We start from the raw sequence: 16,769 nt of genomic DNA, 5'->3' as shown, positions 1-16,769 counted from the left end.
TTCACCCGACAATCTCAGGTCCGATGACTAATGAGCCGGGAGTGTGACCTTTATATAGCTCCAGACCTGGGCATGAAGGACCAGGTTCGGCTGTCACCGTGCCATTTCTTCAGCAGAGGGGCTCCGGCAGGCGGGCAGGGGAGAGCCGGGAGAAGCCGGCGGGGGAGGTCGGGGCAGCAGCTGTTGCTGGAATCTGGGCCTCTCAAGAGAAACAATGGCCCAGGAACGCCAGGCATGCCACCAAGACAGCTGAGCCTGCGGGCATCTGAAGGGCACCAGTAAAAATGGGCTTGTCTGGGTGTCTCTGTCCCCCACTCAGGCAAGGCAGATGACCGAGGGCTAAAAATACCAGGGAAGAGAAAGCCACTGAAGGGTTGCCTGGCTGCCTGAGGCTGCCCCGAGTTCTGGGATCCCCAAGCTTCAAAATCAGAATGCCACGGGGGGCAGGGGAGGGAGCGTGGGTGGTAGAGTGTGACAATCTGGGTTCGAAGCCCAGAGCCACCAGGTGCTACCAGTGGGGCCTTGGGGAGTGACAACTCCTCTCTGACCATCAGTTTCTTCATCTGGAAAATGTGCCTCATGTTAGTGTCTTCCTCACAGTGTGGTGAGGACTAAGTAAGATGATGGCTACAGCACTTAGCACTGTGCCTGGCACACAGGGAGCTGCAGGTGAGACAATGATGATGTGATTTCTTTTGGGACCTCAGTCTGATGAGCGCGCAGCGCAGTGGCTGGACGGTGGCCGTGGCGGGCAGGCCGGCCTTCCCTAGTCCTTACCCACTCCTAAGGATCGGGCCTTAACGTCCCCTCGAGGAAGGGGGCAGGCGGATGGTGGGAGGTGCTCGGTGGGTACCATGTGCACGGCTCCAGTGATGGATGCTCTGAAGGCCCCGCCTTCACCACCCTGCGATATATTAATATCAATGTAGCAAAACTGCCCTTGTACCCCATGAATACACACAAATAAAAAATAAAGGATACCCTAACTTAAAAAAAAAATCCCCTCGAGGACCCAGTACATGCGCACTTGTACTCTGCCAGCTCAGTGCATCTGTCCCCAAGAGCTCTGTGACGGGCCTGGAGGGCGAGGTGGGGGCTGGAATAGCAAAGGAGGCTGGGAAGGTGACCAGTGATAACCGCACACGCACACGCACACGCCCTCTCCCATGGTGCGTGTGCTCTGTGGCTGGCACGTGCAAGGCCACTCATACTCATCGTGCGAGTAACCGTGTGGACACGCTTGGACAGTGCCTGGCACGGAATACGCACACGATCCGTGTTCGCTGCTATCATGAGGGTCACAGTTATCTAGTTTTACGCTACCAGCACTCTTCTAAGGCAAGCATTATTTTTTCCCCCGTGTACCAAATGAAAACTGAGGTTCAGGGTGGCTCGGTCACTTGTCCGGGGCCCCACAGTCAAGGAAGTGGAGGAGCTGACCTGGAACCCAGCCTTCAAATCATTGCACCATTCTGGTAGGTCAGGGTCAAGTGGTAAAAGATCTTAACTGTCAGGCCAAGGAGGAGAGACTTCCGCCTGAGGTAGTAGGCAGCCACTGAGAGTTCTAGACCATATGCAGGTCATCATGAGAGTGGGGCCCTGGGGAAAGGATTTGGAGCTGGGGTGGGTGGAGGGCAGGAGTGGAAAGTCAAGAGAGAGGAGGCCCCAAACCAATGGGGACCGACTACCAAAAGCCTGAATTGGAGCAGGACTGAGGGGAAATGTTTGCAAGACATTTTAGAGGCAGAATAGATAGACTTTGTCACCAACAGGGCAGAATAAAGATGGCTGAGGATTTTGATCTGGGAACTTGAAAGAGGGGTGAAGTCAATGATAAAAAAAAAAAAAAAAGGTTTGGGAGAGGGAGAAGAGAGAAAATAACTTCATATTTGAACATGTTATTTCTTTGACCTCTGTCTCCCTTGACAGGGGGACCCAGCTAGTGGTCTGGAACAAGAGCTGGCATTCACTGAACATCACCAGGTCCGGCAGCATTCTAGAACTTTATAAGTATCAGTTAACTCGTTCAAACCTCACAATAGCTCTTTGCAGTAAGGGCCACTATTATATATTCCCATTTCACAGAGAGGGAAACTGAGGCACAGAGCGCTGATGTCACTTGTACCCTGTACATAGTGGGCGCCCCATCAATGTGACTGACTCATCTCGAGGCACAATGCCTGGTCCACCCAGGTCTGACTTGCCAGAGAAGCCGCCTTCCCTGCTTGGCGGCTCTCACTGACGCCTGGGGGCCCTGACACGAGGAGATAGGCCCTATCACTTGGTGACAACGTCCACCAGCCACCTGGCTTTGGGCTGGCAGAGCCGAGTATGCCTTTGTTCTATCAGGAGGTGGCTGACTTCATCCCCTCCTTAAAGGGGCCTTACGCCCCACGGCAGGTTGCCCCCTCGTCCTGCTTTGCTTCCACCAGAAATCACAGCGAACACTTCATGCGGCACTTTTCTGCGCCAGACTCTGTAGTAAGTATCAGTCCTAGATGAACTCCGTCATCTACTGATATTAACGTATGTGCTCATGTGACCTGCTGACGAGTTTTATAAAAGACCCACACAGAAAAGACCCACATTGTTTCCCCTTACAATGTGGGACAAGATAGCTTAGACTTGAATTCCGGGAGCTAACGCAGAAAAAGCCCCTGCAAAAGAAATGAATTAAACCATGCCCCCAGCCAGGCCTGGATTAAAACCTTTAAAAGCCCCAAAGACTAAAGAGATGCTGGTTCTCATTGCCTCGTATTGAATGAAAGATAAAAACAGTGCCAAATGGTCCAGCTAGCATTACAGCATCCCACAGCGTTCTGATTTTTCTACACGGTCACTATTTGGACCCTTTAAAAAAATATATCAACTTTTTCCCAAAAAAGTTTGTTGGGTTTTTTGTTGTTGTTGTTCTGGGCTCGCCTGCTCAGCTGGTGCTCCGAGCGTGCATTAAACATGCCAGCCGCACAGCCCAGCTCGGCCACAGAGGGGACACCACACGGGGCCACTGTCAGGGAGGTGGGGGCTGGGGACTTCGAGGAAGGTCTCCAAGGCCCATGGTGCAGTGGAAAAATCCAGGCAGCCGGCGTGTGTGTGTGTGTGTGTGTGTGTGTGTGTGTGTGAGAGAGAGAGAGAGAGAGAGAGAGGAAGTCTGGAAGGCTGAGTGCAATGTGATCTCCTAGATTAGATCCTGGAACACAAAAAGGACAATACTGGACAAACCAGTGAAATCCAAGTCAAGCCAGGAGTTTAGTCAATAGTAATCTACCAATGTCAGTTTCCTCGTTGTGACCAATGTGTCATGGTCATGCAAGACGCTAACACCAGGGGAAGCTGGGCCCGGGTGAAGGAGAACTTGGCCGCTTTTCTGTAAATTCTAACATAAAAATTTTATTTTAAAAAAGTCTGGAAGGAATCTGAAGAAGTTCTAGAATGGCAAAAATGAATCTATGGGGCTGGAGGTGAACAGGTGGTTACTTTGGGGAGGGTTGCCTGCGAGGGGTCTGGAATGTTCTGTGTCCTGAGCTGGGTGGTGGTCACACAGTCCATGGGCATATGTAAAAGCTCAAGGCGGCTGGATGCTTAAGAGTCGTGCGCTTTGCTACAGGTGTGGCAAATTTCAAAAGCAAAGAATAAAAAACAGTCGGCAAGGCTTCACGCCAAACCGCGAACGGTTCCCTGTGGGGAGGATTTGACCATAATGACAAAAAAGGAGCCTTTAGCTGTAACATTTTGAACTGCTTTATGATAAGAATGTGCTCATTCACGTAGTGTTAATTTGATGTTTTCTGGACGCGTAGCACACACAGGCAAGGGCAAACATCTTCGTAAGCATAACACACCTGTGTAACCAGCACCCAGCTCGAAATACAGACCGCCCCGCCCCCTTAAAGACCCCCTAATTATTTGTTTACCTCAAATTCTGCTTTAACTCGATGTTTGCGGTATTTGTTGTGTTTTGCTAAACCTGGCAACCCCCTCCCTCAGTCACTGCCCCGCTCCATCCTGGCCTCTCACAGCACAGATTCGTTTTGCCTGTTCGTGCATATATCATTTTGAAATTAAAAACAAAATGTTTCCTTTAAAAAATGTCACCAGCCATGGTCACGAAAGCAGGGATGGAAGGTTTATAGGAACCCGACGTTTCCTTACCTGTATCCCTGCGTTCCAAGCCCCGCGTCCACCCAGCAAAGGAGTCAGATCCAAGTTCAGATGGAGACAGTGGCTCTGAGAAGCCCCAGTCCGAATTTTTCCACTAGAGTTATGTTCTCTCTGGCCAGAAGAATGTCACGATTTTTTTCTTAATCCTTGGAGTTTGTGAATTTTGCCAGGATATACCTTGGTGTGTGTTTTTTCCCCATCCTTCCAGCTTGGAGGTTGGGAATCCTTTCAATCTACAGCTTCTGTTCTCTTCTCAGCCAAAGAACATTTCCTTGAATTACTTGCTTACTTTAGGTTTGGGTTTCTGGAACGTTTGCTATTTGCATTTCTCCCTTATTTTGCTTCAAGATATTCCCGAGATATCATCTTCTAGGCCACGATTCAACTTTCAACAGGAACTAACATTTTCTGCAGGTCACCTGCTTAATTTTTAGTTCAGAAATCAGGTTTTGCAGAACACATTGATCGTGGACACTTTGAACGCACTTGCGGCCCCGGTTCCTCCCGGGGCCGCACTTAAAAAAAAAAAAAGAAAAGAAAAGAAAAGAAACCAGGTTTTAAAGGTCCAGAAAGTCATTGTGGGGTTTCACTTGAATTTCCCTTAGGCATTCTTTTTGTTTTGTTTTGTTTTACGGAGTAAAGCAACACTTGGGCTTTAAAATATAACGAAATTAATACACTGCTCTGCTTTCAAAATTGAAGATTGTTGTACATGTTACAGTTGAACATAAATTCCCACTTTCCTCAAATTGAAGCTTAACACGTATGTATCTCCCCTTCCTCTGAATGAAGCTTTACGGATGTACACGAGGCCCTGCACATAGTAGGGCTCCAACAGATAGCTACACTTGAGTTAATTTCCTTTGAATTGGGGGTCAAAATCATTCTTGCTTAAAAGCAGTCTATATACAGAAGGATTGCTCACAAAATTGCCAATGAGTAATTTTTTAAATTACTGTTCAATAAAACTGACCTTTTTTCTTTCTTTCTTCTTCTTCTTCTTTTTTTTTTTTTTTTTTTTGGTGAATAGTTCCATGAATTCTAACACACAGAAGTTTTATTGTCGCAATGACTATTACTCAGCTGTTGCTTTGCTGCCTCCGGCCTGGGCACCAAAGATGCCCACCTCCTAATCCCTGGAGTCCAGGAATACGTGACTTACGCGACAAAAGGAACTTGGAAGATGTCGTTAAATTAAGGATCTTGAGAGGGGAAATATCCTGATTATCCAAAGGTCCTCAAAAGATGGAGAGGAAGCAGCTAGTCGGAGAGGCTGGCTCCAGAGGTCGGAGTGATGAGGACCATGAACCGAGGAACGCGGGCACCTCCAGAAGCCGCAAAGGCAGGGAATAGATTCTCTCCTAGACCCCCAGGAGGAATGCCATCCTGCCAACCCATTTTCTGTCCGACCTCAGAACTGCAAGATAAGGAATATGTGCGGTTTTAAGCCACCAAATTTATGGTAATATTTTTATAGCAGCAATGGGAAACAAATACACTTGGTTTGCTTTCTGACGGTTCTAGAAGCTGCTATTCTGAATGATCGTCCCAGTGTGCTTCTCTCTGGCCTCTGAGAGCCTCAGGTGAGCAGCTATTTTTCTCTTTGGTGCAGTGGGACTCGAGTCTGGTTGCTGGAAACATTAGCTCCAGGAATCCTACAGGCGGCAGAAAGGCAGGGGTCTCGGGCCCACAGGCCTGCGGTTCTCAGGCAAGATGCCTTCGCCTCCCGGCATCCAGGGGACAGGAGCTCCAGCCGCCACTCACCTCCTCCCCACGCGCTCTTGAGGTGGACCCTGAAACGGACCCCTGAAGTCCACGTAAAACAAACCCCACGTCTTCCCTGGATTCTCCACTCCGAGGGCCTCGTCCTCGGTGTTGGGAGCTCCCCACGGGCAGCCCGACCCATTGAGGGGTGGAGGGAGACTTTGGGTCTCCAGTTCTTCCACCGGAGCCCAAGGCCTAACCCACGGCCTGCGGGCGCCAAGACCCAGCAGCGCGGGGACTCTGCGCCCTGGGCCGGCTGCCACGTTCCCAGAATCCCCCGAGACGATCGCAACCCTCCCGACGGCCTTGCGGGAGTGTGTGCCATTATGGTCTCCATTTGCAGATGAGGAAACTGAGGCCCTCGAGGGTTAGTGCCCTGTTGGACACCCACCCCTCTCGCTCTCCAGGCAGAACTGTCCTCCTGGCGCCCCTTCCACAGGCCCAGCTGTGCAGGGGCCCTCAGGGAAACACACACCCCCCGGCCTCTGTGCGGCCTGACCCATCCTGACCCCTCACCAGGGCTCCCCAACCCCGCCACACCTTCTCCACGTCTGCTGTGGCCGCAGCAGCCTTTGCGCTTGGCCATTTATAGCTCCTGACTGCTCACATGGTGTTTTAACGAAAATCCATGGTGTGCCTATTAGCTGGGGAAACATTTATTCTGGTGTTGTCAGAGAATCTGGGACAGAAAAGCTCCTCTTGACTTGTGCACATGCGTGTGTGTGTGTGTGTGTGTGTGTACGCGCGCCTCTATGCGTGTGTGCGCGTGCGTGCATGGGTGTGTCTCAGTCTGTGCGTGCATGAACGAGTGTGCACGTGCGCACATGCCTGTGTGTGCGCCCACATGTGTGTGTGTGCACACTGGTGTGGGCACACACGTGAAAACACTTCTTCTGTCATTAAAGATTCCATTAGAAGAGGCTCCTGGGCAATTCTAACCCACGTGTGACCAGAAAGAAGAAAAAAAAAAGCCCATGCCTTTTTTTGTCACAGCAATCAATAGCCCCTGGGTTTGTGTGCCCGCAAACTGAGACTTTTCTCTCCACCCGAGAAGGGAAGTGAGTGATAGCCACCATTTACTGAGGGCTCGGGGCTTACCTGGGCCTCACCTCCTTTCACCCTCCAGAAAACCTAATAAGAAAACTTATTTCTTTTTTTATGTTCCAGAAAACTCCAGCCCCATGGGTCCTTCTGTTCCTCAAAGCCTCCAAATCCATCCTCCTTTGAGGCTTTTGCAGTCCCCGCCGCCAGGAGCCCCCTCTGCAGTTTCTGCTCAGATGGACCCACCCTGAGCCCCTCTGAGGCAGCTGACACCTGCCCCCGGATCTCATGCCCATGTCCTGTTTGTTACCGCCTGCAATTATCTGGGTTATGCACTTTTTACTTTCTTTTTTTCCATCTGCCCCTTGCACGTGAGCTCCAGGAGGGCAGGGAGTTTGTCACTTTGCGGCTGTCTCCCCCAGCTAGCACAGCACCCTGCACCCAGCAGGGCTCCAGAAAGGGGACCGAACACTGTTCCAGCATCAGCCTAGTGTCCCCACCAGCAGGGAGGGGCGAGGGGATGTTCTCCTTCCACGACGATTCCAAGCGCTAAGTTTTTGCTCCCTGAATCCCAAGCTGTCTTTGGTTTTCCAAAAACCGTCCTGGGAAAGAGCATTAAATAAGAGGGCCTTGTGCTCGGAAAGTGAGCTGCTATTTCCAAGGCCCTTTAAGAATCTGGACTCCGCACACAAATGGGCCTCAAGATGGGGCCACCTCCAGCTCCACCACCGTGTGACCCTGAGCAGCTCATGTCACCTCTCTGAGCCTTCATTCCCTCATCTGCAAAATGGGGGCACAGAAGATAATGTGGTCCCTACCCCATAGGGTGGTTGGAAAATTAAACGTGGACATGAGCCCAAGGACACAGTGCCTGGCACGTAGCAAGTGCTCAGCCAATGAAAGTTGTCGTTCCTTCACTCATTCAGCGAATATTTACAGGTGAGCTGCTGCTGTAGGAGTGGGGAGATGGCAGTGAGGAAAACTGAAGAGGACCCTGCCCTGCAGAGCTGACTGTCCCCTGACACCGAACAAAATAAACAAGCACATTGCATGATGTGTCGGGAAGTGAGAAATGCCGTGGAGAAAAACAGAACAAAGAAGGGAGACGGGAGGCAGGGGTGAGTGGCTATTTTCAATACCGTGGCTGGGCAGGCCTCACGCAGGTGACACTGGAGCACAGGGGTGTCAGGTGAGGAGGGAGAGAGCCGCTCCGCTGACTGGAGGAAAGGTGTCCCAGGCAGGGGGCCCTGCAGATGCCAAGGCCCTGCGGTGGGACCCGGGTGGAGAAGTAGAGAATTTTCGCCGTTTCCTCTCCCTGCCATTGTCTTTCTCAAAACTGACAGGCACAAATGTCTCCAGCCCAAGCGCTGCAGAAAGCGCACAGTATCTGTCCCCGTGACCGTGACCCAGCCGCTGTCTCTTTGACCTTGAATGCCTTTTCGGGGCTCACGTGTCACCCGGTGGCGAGTGAGCGGCCCTTACTTCAGAAGAACGGCATGGGATGGGGGGGCCTTAGGTGGCGTCCACCTCACCTATTACTGCCAAAAGTGGTCATGGGGTTATTTTTAAACGCGAGGAGGAAGTATTTATTGTTCTGGGCCGAGGACGGCTGGGCAGCGTGTTGAATTCTTCTCGGGAAGCAGCGCTGGGTCCCTTCCACCATGGTGAGTAGCAAGGGCTCCGAGAAGCGGTGATGCCGGGTGGGTGACAAGGGGAAGCCACCCACAAGCAAAGGACCAAAGTGGAGGGGTTAGAAGGCGGCTTTCCAGGACCCCAGCCCCTCGTGGAAGAAGTGCTGCTGGCTGAGTGCGCTCAGAGGCACCCCAATCAATGCCCCGATAGGCCACAAATAGCAGCAGCTCCTGGGGACTCACAAAAACAAAATAAGAGAGTTGGCTTTTTTATGGCTTGTCTACTGACCTCTCGGGGAATCAATAACTCCCGGGGCTTGCAAAATGGGATTGAACGCTTTTAAGGATCAAATTGTAATTCTTTTCTCTTGTTCAGGCAGCTGGGGAAAAGAATCTTTTTGTTTTCACCTTTTGAACTTGCAAGTTTCAAAACCTTTCTTCCTGTGATGTGTGGTTAGGGTGTCCCCCGCCGACCCCGCCCCAAAGCAGGCAGCCCCCAAACCAGGGTCAGCACAGGAGGGAGGTCAGGGGCACGAACTTTGGAGTCAGAATGCCCAAGTTCAACTCCAGCTCTGCCTTTTTGTGGCTGTGAGACCTTGGGCAAGGGACCCAACCTCTCTGAGCCTCGGTTGCCGCCACCCCCCATAAAATGGGGATGATCATAATAGCATTTATGGGACAGAGCAGTTACAAAAATTAAATGAAATAATAATGACCTCTGTCGAGTGCACAAGCGTTTGCTGTTATTCAAGCTCGGAGAGAAGTGGGTCCGGGGAGAAAGGTTACCTCACCCTTCTCTGCACTGTTGGCACGGTGCAAGGACACAACATTTACAGAGGAGATTTCACTGCCATTTGGGTCAAGGGAAAGTTGTGGGGTGGGGGGAGCAGTTGGATTTTAACATCCTGAAAAACCGTCATCTCATCTGGTGTGCATCACGGCGTAGCGAGCCTGACTTTTTCTTTCCCTCCAATCAATTCTCCTTCTGTGCATTACTAAGCTTTTTGTGCAATGCCCTGGAACAAAAGCGGCTGGTCCCTGCCGGGAGCTGATCCGGAGGTGTGGCCTCCATCCCCGGAGACGCACCTGTACCTTCCCATTTGCAACGGAGCCGCCGCAGGAGCCACGATCTCCTATGACTCACCAGGACCCGGGTGATCTGGAGGAATTTTACGTTGTGTCCTTTTATCCCTCCGGCATCGTTGTTTTGAGATAATGATGTGAGCACCATAACCCATTTCACAGATGAGCCGCCGGGCCCCTGCAAGATGGACTGACCCACCCAGAGAGGGGGCCTGACCTAGTTTTCTAATTCCCAGCCTCTGACTCTTTTAATCAATGCTCTTTCCTCCCCAGGCACCTAAGAAAGCTAAGAAGAGAGCCGAGGGCACCGCCAACTCCAATGTGTTCTCCATGTTTGAACAGACCCAAATCCAGGAATTTAAGGAGGTGGGTGCTGTCCCCTCACCCGCCTGCATGGAAAGCCCACCTGCTAGAGGGACCTTCTTTTGTTCAGATTCCCAGCAGGGGCCTTTTGATTAGACGTCTTTATCCTCCCAACAATCCCTAATTCAGTGTGAGTATATGTGTGAACCTTTTAAGGAAATTATTTTTTAATTACTTTTGCTGATTATCAAAGTAAAACATATTCCTTGTTGAAAATGTAGGAAAATTTTCCAGAAAAGCACAAAGAAGAAAATAAAAACTACCTACAATTCTACCACCAAGAGAGAATCAGTTCACATTTCAGTATATACCCTTCAAGTTATTTTTGTTATCTATTTATACCCTTACTAACCAAAGTTACAATCTTCTCTGCCCACTGATTAGTACCTGCATTTTTTTAAGAAATTCAGCATCAAAATTTCTGTCATTTATTTAAACCATTTCCTATGGTTGGATGTTACATTTGTAACTAAAGTCTTCCTATTGTAAATAACACATCTTTGCTCATATCTCTGGGTATTTCCTCGTGGTAACTTCCTAAAAGCAGAACCGCTGGGCCAAAGGAACTTAAAAAACAAACAAACAAAAAGAACTAAAACCATGCAAAACTGCTGGTCCAAATTGCTCTCTAGTATTACTGCACTAATTCCTCCTCCCATCAGCCCCAAGAAGAGAGTATCTTTTTCCTACATTTTCAACAACATTGAGTATTAATAGTTAAAATAATTTTTTTTTTTTTTTGCAATCTAGCGGTGTAAGGCAGTATCTCCTGGATTTCAAAGTTTACAGTTTTCTTTTATTGAACAACAGCCGGGTTGAAACCCTGACCCCACATTCTAAGGGAATGTGCCTTATTAAGCAAACCTAAGTACCAAGCAGGGAAAATTAAGCCACTGCCCATGAACTTGGAAGGACAGGTTCTGAATTAATTATCCGGCAGTCGTGAGGGCTCACACTGGGTCACCCGCGCTCGCACTTGGCCTCCGGAGGCAAGTGTGCCCCAGCTACGCTAGAGACGCCAGTGTGTTTGCTATCAAAGGGGCAACCATTCGGGGCCACCAAACAGGACGGGAACACTTGCACCTTTTGTCCCCCTCAGCATTCAGAGTGCCGGAATGCCACATCCGCTAAGCCACCAGGGAAAGAGAAATTCCTGGGACAAGTGTCATATCTGAACTTGAAATAGTCACTTTCCAGGGAGAAAGCGACACCCACCTCTTCTCCTCACTCTGCCCCAACCTCTGGAATGAGACCAGCTGCTGGGGTGTGGGCCCAGGGCGTGCAAAGACTTTCAGGAACCAGCTGCAGCAAAGACCGCAAAAGAATGTAGCCAGGGTACCCCGTTTGTAAAATACTCGGGCGTTTACAAAGCTCTGGGAGCGTCCCCGGGAGCGGGAATGATTACTGGCCCCACTTTACAGACAGCCCAGGCTTGGGAGTGGAGAGGCCAGATGAGACTCCAGTTCCTCACTTAAGAAAACCCCCAGCTTTTTAGAGATATAATTCACATACACTAAAATTCACTTTTTTTAAAGTGTACAATTCAGTGGTTTCTAGTATAGCCACAAAGTTTTATAACCATCACCACTATCTAATTTGAGAACATTTCTGTCACCTCTAAAGGTGACAGAAGAAAAAAAAGGAAAAGACCCCACACGCATTAGCAGTTACTTCCCATTGCCCCTCGCCCGCCCCTGGCAACCACTGATCCACTTTCTGTCTCTATAGATTTGCCTTTTCTGGACATTTCATAGAAATGGAATCGTACAATGTGTGGCCTCGTGTGTCTGGCTTCTTCCGCTGAGTGTCCCGTTTCGGGGTCCGTCCGGGTTGTGGCATGTGTGGGACTTTCCTCCCTTTGTATGGCCGGATGGCGGTCCATCGTGCGCCCGGCCGCATTCTGTGCGTCCATGCCGGAGCTGATGGCCTGGGGCGGTTTCCGGCCGGGGGCTATTGTGAATGACACAGCTCGGACGTGGACATATGTCTCCAAAGCGCCTCGGTACACACCTGGCAGGGGCATTGCTGGGGCTCCCAGTAACACTCCGCCTGTCGTGCGGAGGAACTCCCGGGCTCTTTTCAAGTGTTGACCCTTCATCTGATGTCCTACGATGCCCCTTGAAGATCCCAGAATGTCACTCCTAGTCCTTGGCCCCACCTCTCGGGCAACTGTGCCCAGTTTCTCCCGCGTTGACCCGCAAATGCCTGCCTCCCACAGGCCTTCACCATCATGGACCAGAACAGGGACGGCTTCATCGACAAGAACGATCTGAGGGACACCTTTGCTGCTCTCGGTACGTCGCCCCCTCGAGCCCCCGTCCCCCCGCACAAGGGTTTCCTTATCCCACAGCCACGAGGAGCACGAGGCGGGACCATCCGAAAAGGTCAAGAGAATGTCAATTTACAAAAGAGCAGCTCAACCCTAACTGGCCTGTAAGATGAACTTTAGAGGATGGGAAAGAAATGTTTGGCCTTTGAGTGTCCTCACGTATCTTTTGTCTCTTGAAGTGACTTTTTCCGTGTGATTTTGAGGGCAACGCCAGCTCTCAGTAGAAAATTTGGGAAAGTATAAAGGGGAAAACGACATTACCTGCATGGTCACATTCCTCTGTTAACATTTCGGTCTCTTTCCTCTGCGATTTTCTAGGCACATCCGTTGGGTTTTGTTTTTTTTAAATAATTAGAATCATTCCACTTTGAATTCACCTTTTAAAATTTATCATCTTGACAGGGTGAGCATGGAGCTTTTTCAAGATAAACATGTCCAATCTGCCACCCACCACCACTACCGACTCCCATCCTTAGAACTCAGGGGCCACCATACACAGCTGTGCAGGTTGTGCACTGCACAATTCTACAGGGCACAGCACTACTCACATTTGTAGCTACTGTAGCTTTTTATATTTAAAACATAAATTGTCTTAAGAAGGGGTGGCTTTTTCTAACTTGCCCAAAAGGGGGCTTGTGGTAGGACTAGAACGGGTATATCAGGATCTCTGAGGCTGTAGGTTACAGCAGGTATTGCTTGAAGCATTTCCCTCAGGGGATGCTGATCTGAGAAGGGCTAGTTTACAACAGGAGCGTTTTCCATTGGAGTAAAAAATTAACGTATCTGTATAAAATGTTCCAGGTTCTGAAGACACTGTTTTAAAAAATAACTAACCTCTCCGCACTTCAGATGTTTGGGTTGCTTCCAGTCGCCTGGTTATTATAAATAACACTGTTGAGAACATCTCACATGATCGTTGAGTGTATCCACCCTATCTCTGATGACTCCTGCGCTAGATTCCTTGAAGTGGAAGTACAGGGGCAAATGCCAGGGTCCTAATGGCTGTTTCTGCCCCAGCTCAGAGTCCCTGGGTGTGTGTTTCCTGCCCTAGGGCGTGTGAATGTGAAAAATGAAGAAATTGAGGATATGCTCAAGGAAGCTCCAGGTCCAATTAACTTCACTGTGTTCCTGACCATGTTCGGGGAGAAACTTAAGGGTAAGCTCGCACGTGTGTGTGAGTGTGTGTGTACCTGTGTGTCTTCACCTTTGGGCATGAATTAAGGCACTAAGAGAACAGACTGGGGTTGGCAAAAGATGGATCACTTTCAAGGAGACAAAGTACCATTGGAAAAAAAGAATATAAACAGGGTACGGCACGGTGGCTCGCACCTGTAATCCTGGCACTTTGGGAGGCCAAGACGGGAGGATCGCTTGAGGCCAGGAGTTTGAGACCAGCCTGAGTAAGAACAAGACTCCCGTCTCTACAAAAAAAAAAAAAATAATAATAGAAAAATTAGCTGGGCATGGTGGCACCTGCCTGTAGTCCCAGCTACTTGGGAGGCTGAGGCAGGAGGATCGCTTGAGCCCAGGAGTTTGAGGTTGCAGTGAGCTGTGATGATGCCCAGGCAACAGAGCAAGACCCTGTCTCAAAAACAACAAACAAACCCTAAAAGCAGCAACTAACATTACCCCAAGGTGGACCCTAAGCCAGGCCTCAGGCTAAGCACTTTATACGCATGACTCATTTAACAGCACGCGGGAGGCAGGTTCTGTTCTGATTCCCAGTATACAGATGGGGAACTGAGGCTCAGAGACAGAAAGTCACTGGTCTGAGGCCACACAGCCAGGCAGTGCCGGGGTCAGGATTCAGATCTTAGTCTTTCCGACTCTAGATCATGTTTGACTTTGGGTTTGCTCAGAAATAACCGGGTCCTCAGCCTTCTCTTTCAACACACTGAGACCCAGTGCTCAGGGGAAGGCGACCTCTTTCCTCCAAGCAAAGCAGCCTTGCGCTGGCCCCTTCCTCTCTGGGGGGACTTGGGCCCTGCCACTTGGGGGGCCCCGGGTTCCCAGCCACCCGTGCCACACGTAAGCTCTGTTTTCTGTTTCAGGGGCGGACCCTGAGGAGACCATTCTCAACGCGTTCAAGGTGTTTGACCCCGAAGGCAAGGGGGTGCTGAAGGCTGATTAGTGAGTGGAGTGGGGTCTGTGGGGAGGGGGGGTCCTGCCTCCCCCCACACATACACCTGACACCGACACCTGCTCTCCCTCTGCAGCGTTCGGGAGATGCTGACCACGCAGGCGGACAGATTTTCCAAGGATGAGGTAATGGGGTCCTTTGGCCACTCCCTACACCCCAGTTCCTGGGCTCACCCTCCAGGGGCTCTGCCTCCCTCTCTTGTTTAGATCACCACTGATCCCCCAGTGGGAGAGAACTAGCTATCATTTACTGAACACTTGCCTCATTGCATTCTTTCAATCACCCTATGAGGTAGAGACTAATATTATTGTCATGTTATTCAGATAGGGAAACTGAGGCCCATGGAAGTAAAGTCACTTGCCAAAAATATCAACACCAATGCTAAATGCCAGAGACTGGATTCAAACCCAGGTCTGTCTGACTCCAGGTTCTGCCTTCCTCACAATGCATAGAGACCTGGATAGAGAATCAGTTTACTATGGTGTGAAGGGCCGCCACATACAGTTGTGTAAGTTGTGCACTGCACAACCCTCTGGGATGCCAGTCTCATAAAATTCATCATAGACTATATATTTGGTTTTGCAATAGTTTTTCCAGCAGGTGGCAGTAAAGTGTCTTGTTATAATTTTTTTAAAAATCAGTATATATGAACTTTTTCTGGCACGTGCAGTAACGTGTCTGGAAGAAGGGGCATTTTGCTAATTTGCCAAGGTTCTACATCTGTAAGCGATGGTCCTGCCAGCCTTGTTAGTGAACCTTAAATGAGTTTATTTAAAATAGTCCCTGTGTAGCTTCTCAGGCCTGTTTCCAAGTTCCCCATTTTACTAAACATTGTATTTAGATTTACTCCTTCCCAAAACTCAAGCAGTTAAAAGAGCTCCCTTCACTTTCCCCCAGCTGTGTGACTTTGGACAAGCTCCTTGACCTCTCTGTGCCTCAATTTCCTCATCTGTGAAGTGGGGATAATAATAGAACTACCTCACAGTATATTTCGAGGATTCAACAAGCTAACCTGTGTTAAAGTGCTGACATCTGTAAGGGCAATATAAGTGTTAACTAGCAACAGCCAATGCGTTTTTTTAAAAAAATAACTAGCCAATACTTTTTAAATGGGAAAACTGCATATAAAAACAAAAAATCTAGATTTCTGACCTCCCTGCCCATGTGACCACATGCAGCTGGCTGTGAGCAGCTGTCACCTCTGACGATGGGCCACATGTCTCCATTTAGCCGCAGCACCCACAGGCCCATCTTTGTCGCTTACATAAACTGCCCTTGGAACACTCGAGTTCTCGATCCCGCTTTACCCTGGTCGAAGGCTGGGTTTCCAGAACATCCCTGCAGGATGTTTACCTGGGAGGGGACTTGGGGTCAGTGCCTGGGGAAAGAAGGGCAGGGAAGAAGGAGTGCATGGAGGGAGACGTTGAGCCAAGGTTCAGGCTTGAAGACAGCCACGGCTGACGCGCCCTGGAGCCCGGGGGCTAGCAGAGCCCTTCTGAGAAGTCCCAGGTTGGGCGAGGTGGCCGGGCCTGTTCACCCCTGGCTGTGGGCTGCCCCTAGAAGGGCGTGATCTCGGGAGAGGGTCTCTCTGCAGCAGCCGGGCAACAAGTCCTTCCCTGGAGGGGCTCCGAGTGGCCATCCCCCCACCCCCACGCCCCAGCTGCCTCTGCACTCGGCCCCGACCTCCTGGTTCCCCTCCCCTCGTCCCCAGCACATCTTGCTGGTTGATTGCAGGTTGACCAGATGTTCAACGCCTTCCCCCCCGACGTGACCGGCAACTTGGACTACAAGAACCTGGTGCACATCATCACCCACGGAGAAGAGAAGGACTAAAAGGGGCTCGCCGCCCCGCCAGGGCTCACCTTTACAGGGTGGGCTCGGCCCTCCTCTCTACGCCCCAGCCCTGGCCTGTTAGCCCCGCAGCTGCCCCCATTTATCCACCCCCATCGTCTCTGCAGCCTGGGTGGCTTATAGATACCACATGGCAACACGTACTGCAGCTGGAAATCCCCCAGAGCCCAAGTTCAAATAAACAGGAGGTCGTGCATATGGTCATGGTGCTTCTCTGCCAGCTAGAAGCACCTTGGGTAAGAACAGCAAAGGCGGCATATAAGCCAGTGATGACCCTGCTGGCATTACTATCATTATTGAATCTTAGTGACTCTTTATTTAATCTAGACCTTTGCAGCCACTCAGGACTGTTTCTCTCAAGGGCCACATTTTAATGGAATGTCACCTGGATGAACACAGCCCTCCC

General features: G+C 50.2%; 1 protein-coding gene across 2 annotated transcripts; it reads left to right on the top strand.

Annotated features, from left to right (window-relative positions):
* The first annotated feature begins 8,577 nt into the window (after positions 1 to 8,577).
* On the top strand, positions 8,578 to 16,557 carry MYL2 (myosin light chain 2). 2 transcript variants are annotated; one of them, XM_069497259.1, is made up of 7 exons: positions 8,578 to 8,630; positions 9,954 to 10,046; positions 12,262 to 12,337; positions 13,424 to 13,528; positions 14,424 to 14,502; positions 14,589 to 14,637; positions 16,247 to 16,557. In XM_069497259.1, exons 1-7 carry the CDS (start codon positions 8,628 to 8,630, stop codon positions 16,343 to 16,345), a joined length of 504 nt encoding a protein of 167 aa, XP_069353360.1. In that variant the 5' UTR covers positions 8,578 to 8,627; the 3' UTR covers positions 16,346 to 16,557. The 2 variants fall into 2 exon arrangements, with proteins under 2 accessions (XP_069353360.1, XP_069353361.1); XM_069497260.1 differs by lacking the exon at positions 12,262 to 12,337 and having other exon boundaries at positions 13,390 to 13,528.
* The last annotated feature ends 212 nt before the right edge of the window (positions 16,558 to 16,769 follow it).

Source organism: Eulemur rufifrons, chromosome 21, assembly GCF_041146395.1.
Source record: "Eulemur rufifrons isolate Redbay chromosome 21, OSU_ERuf_1, whole genome shotgun sequence".
In the NCBI taxonomy this organism is placed as follows: Eukaryota; Metazoa; Chordata; class Mammalia; order Primates; family Lemuridae; genus Eulemur; species Eulemur rufifrons.
The sequence above is the reverse complement of the archived record's forward strand: the minus strand, read 5'-3'. Positions and strand labels throughout refer to the sequence as shown.

Coding starts and splice junctions, on each gene's coding strand:
- MYL2 (XM_069497259.1), top strand. Junction 10,047..12,261: donor AAATCCAGGAATTTAAGGAG/GTGGGTGCTGTC, acceptor TGCCTCCCACAG/GCCTTCACCATCATGGACCA. Junction 12,338..13,423: donor GGACACCTTTGCTGCTCTCG/GTACGTCGCCCC, acceptor TTCCTGCCCTAG/GGCGTGTGAATGTGAAAAAT.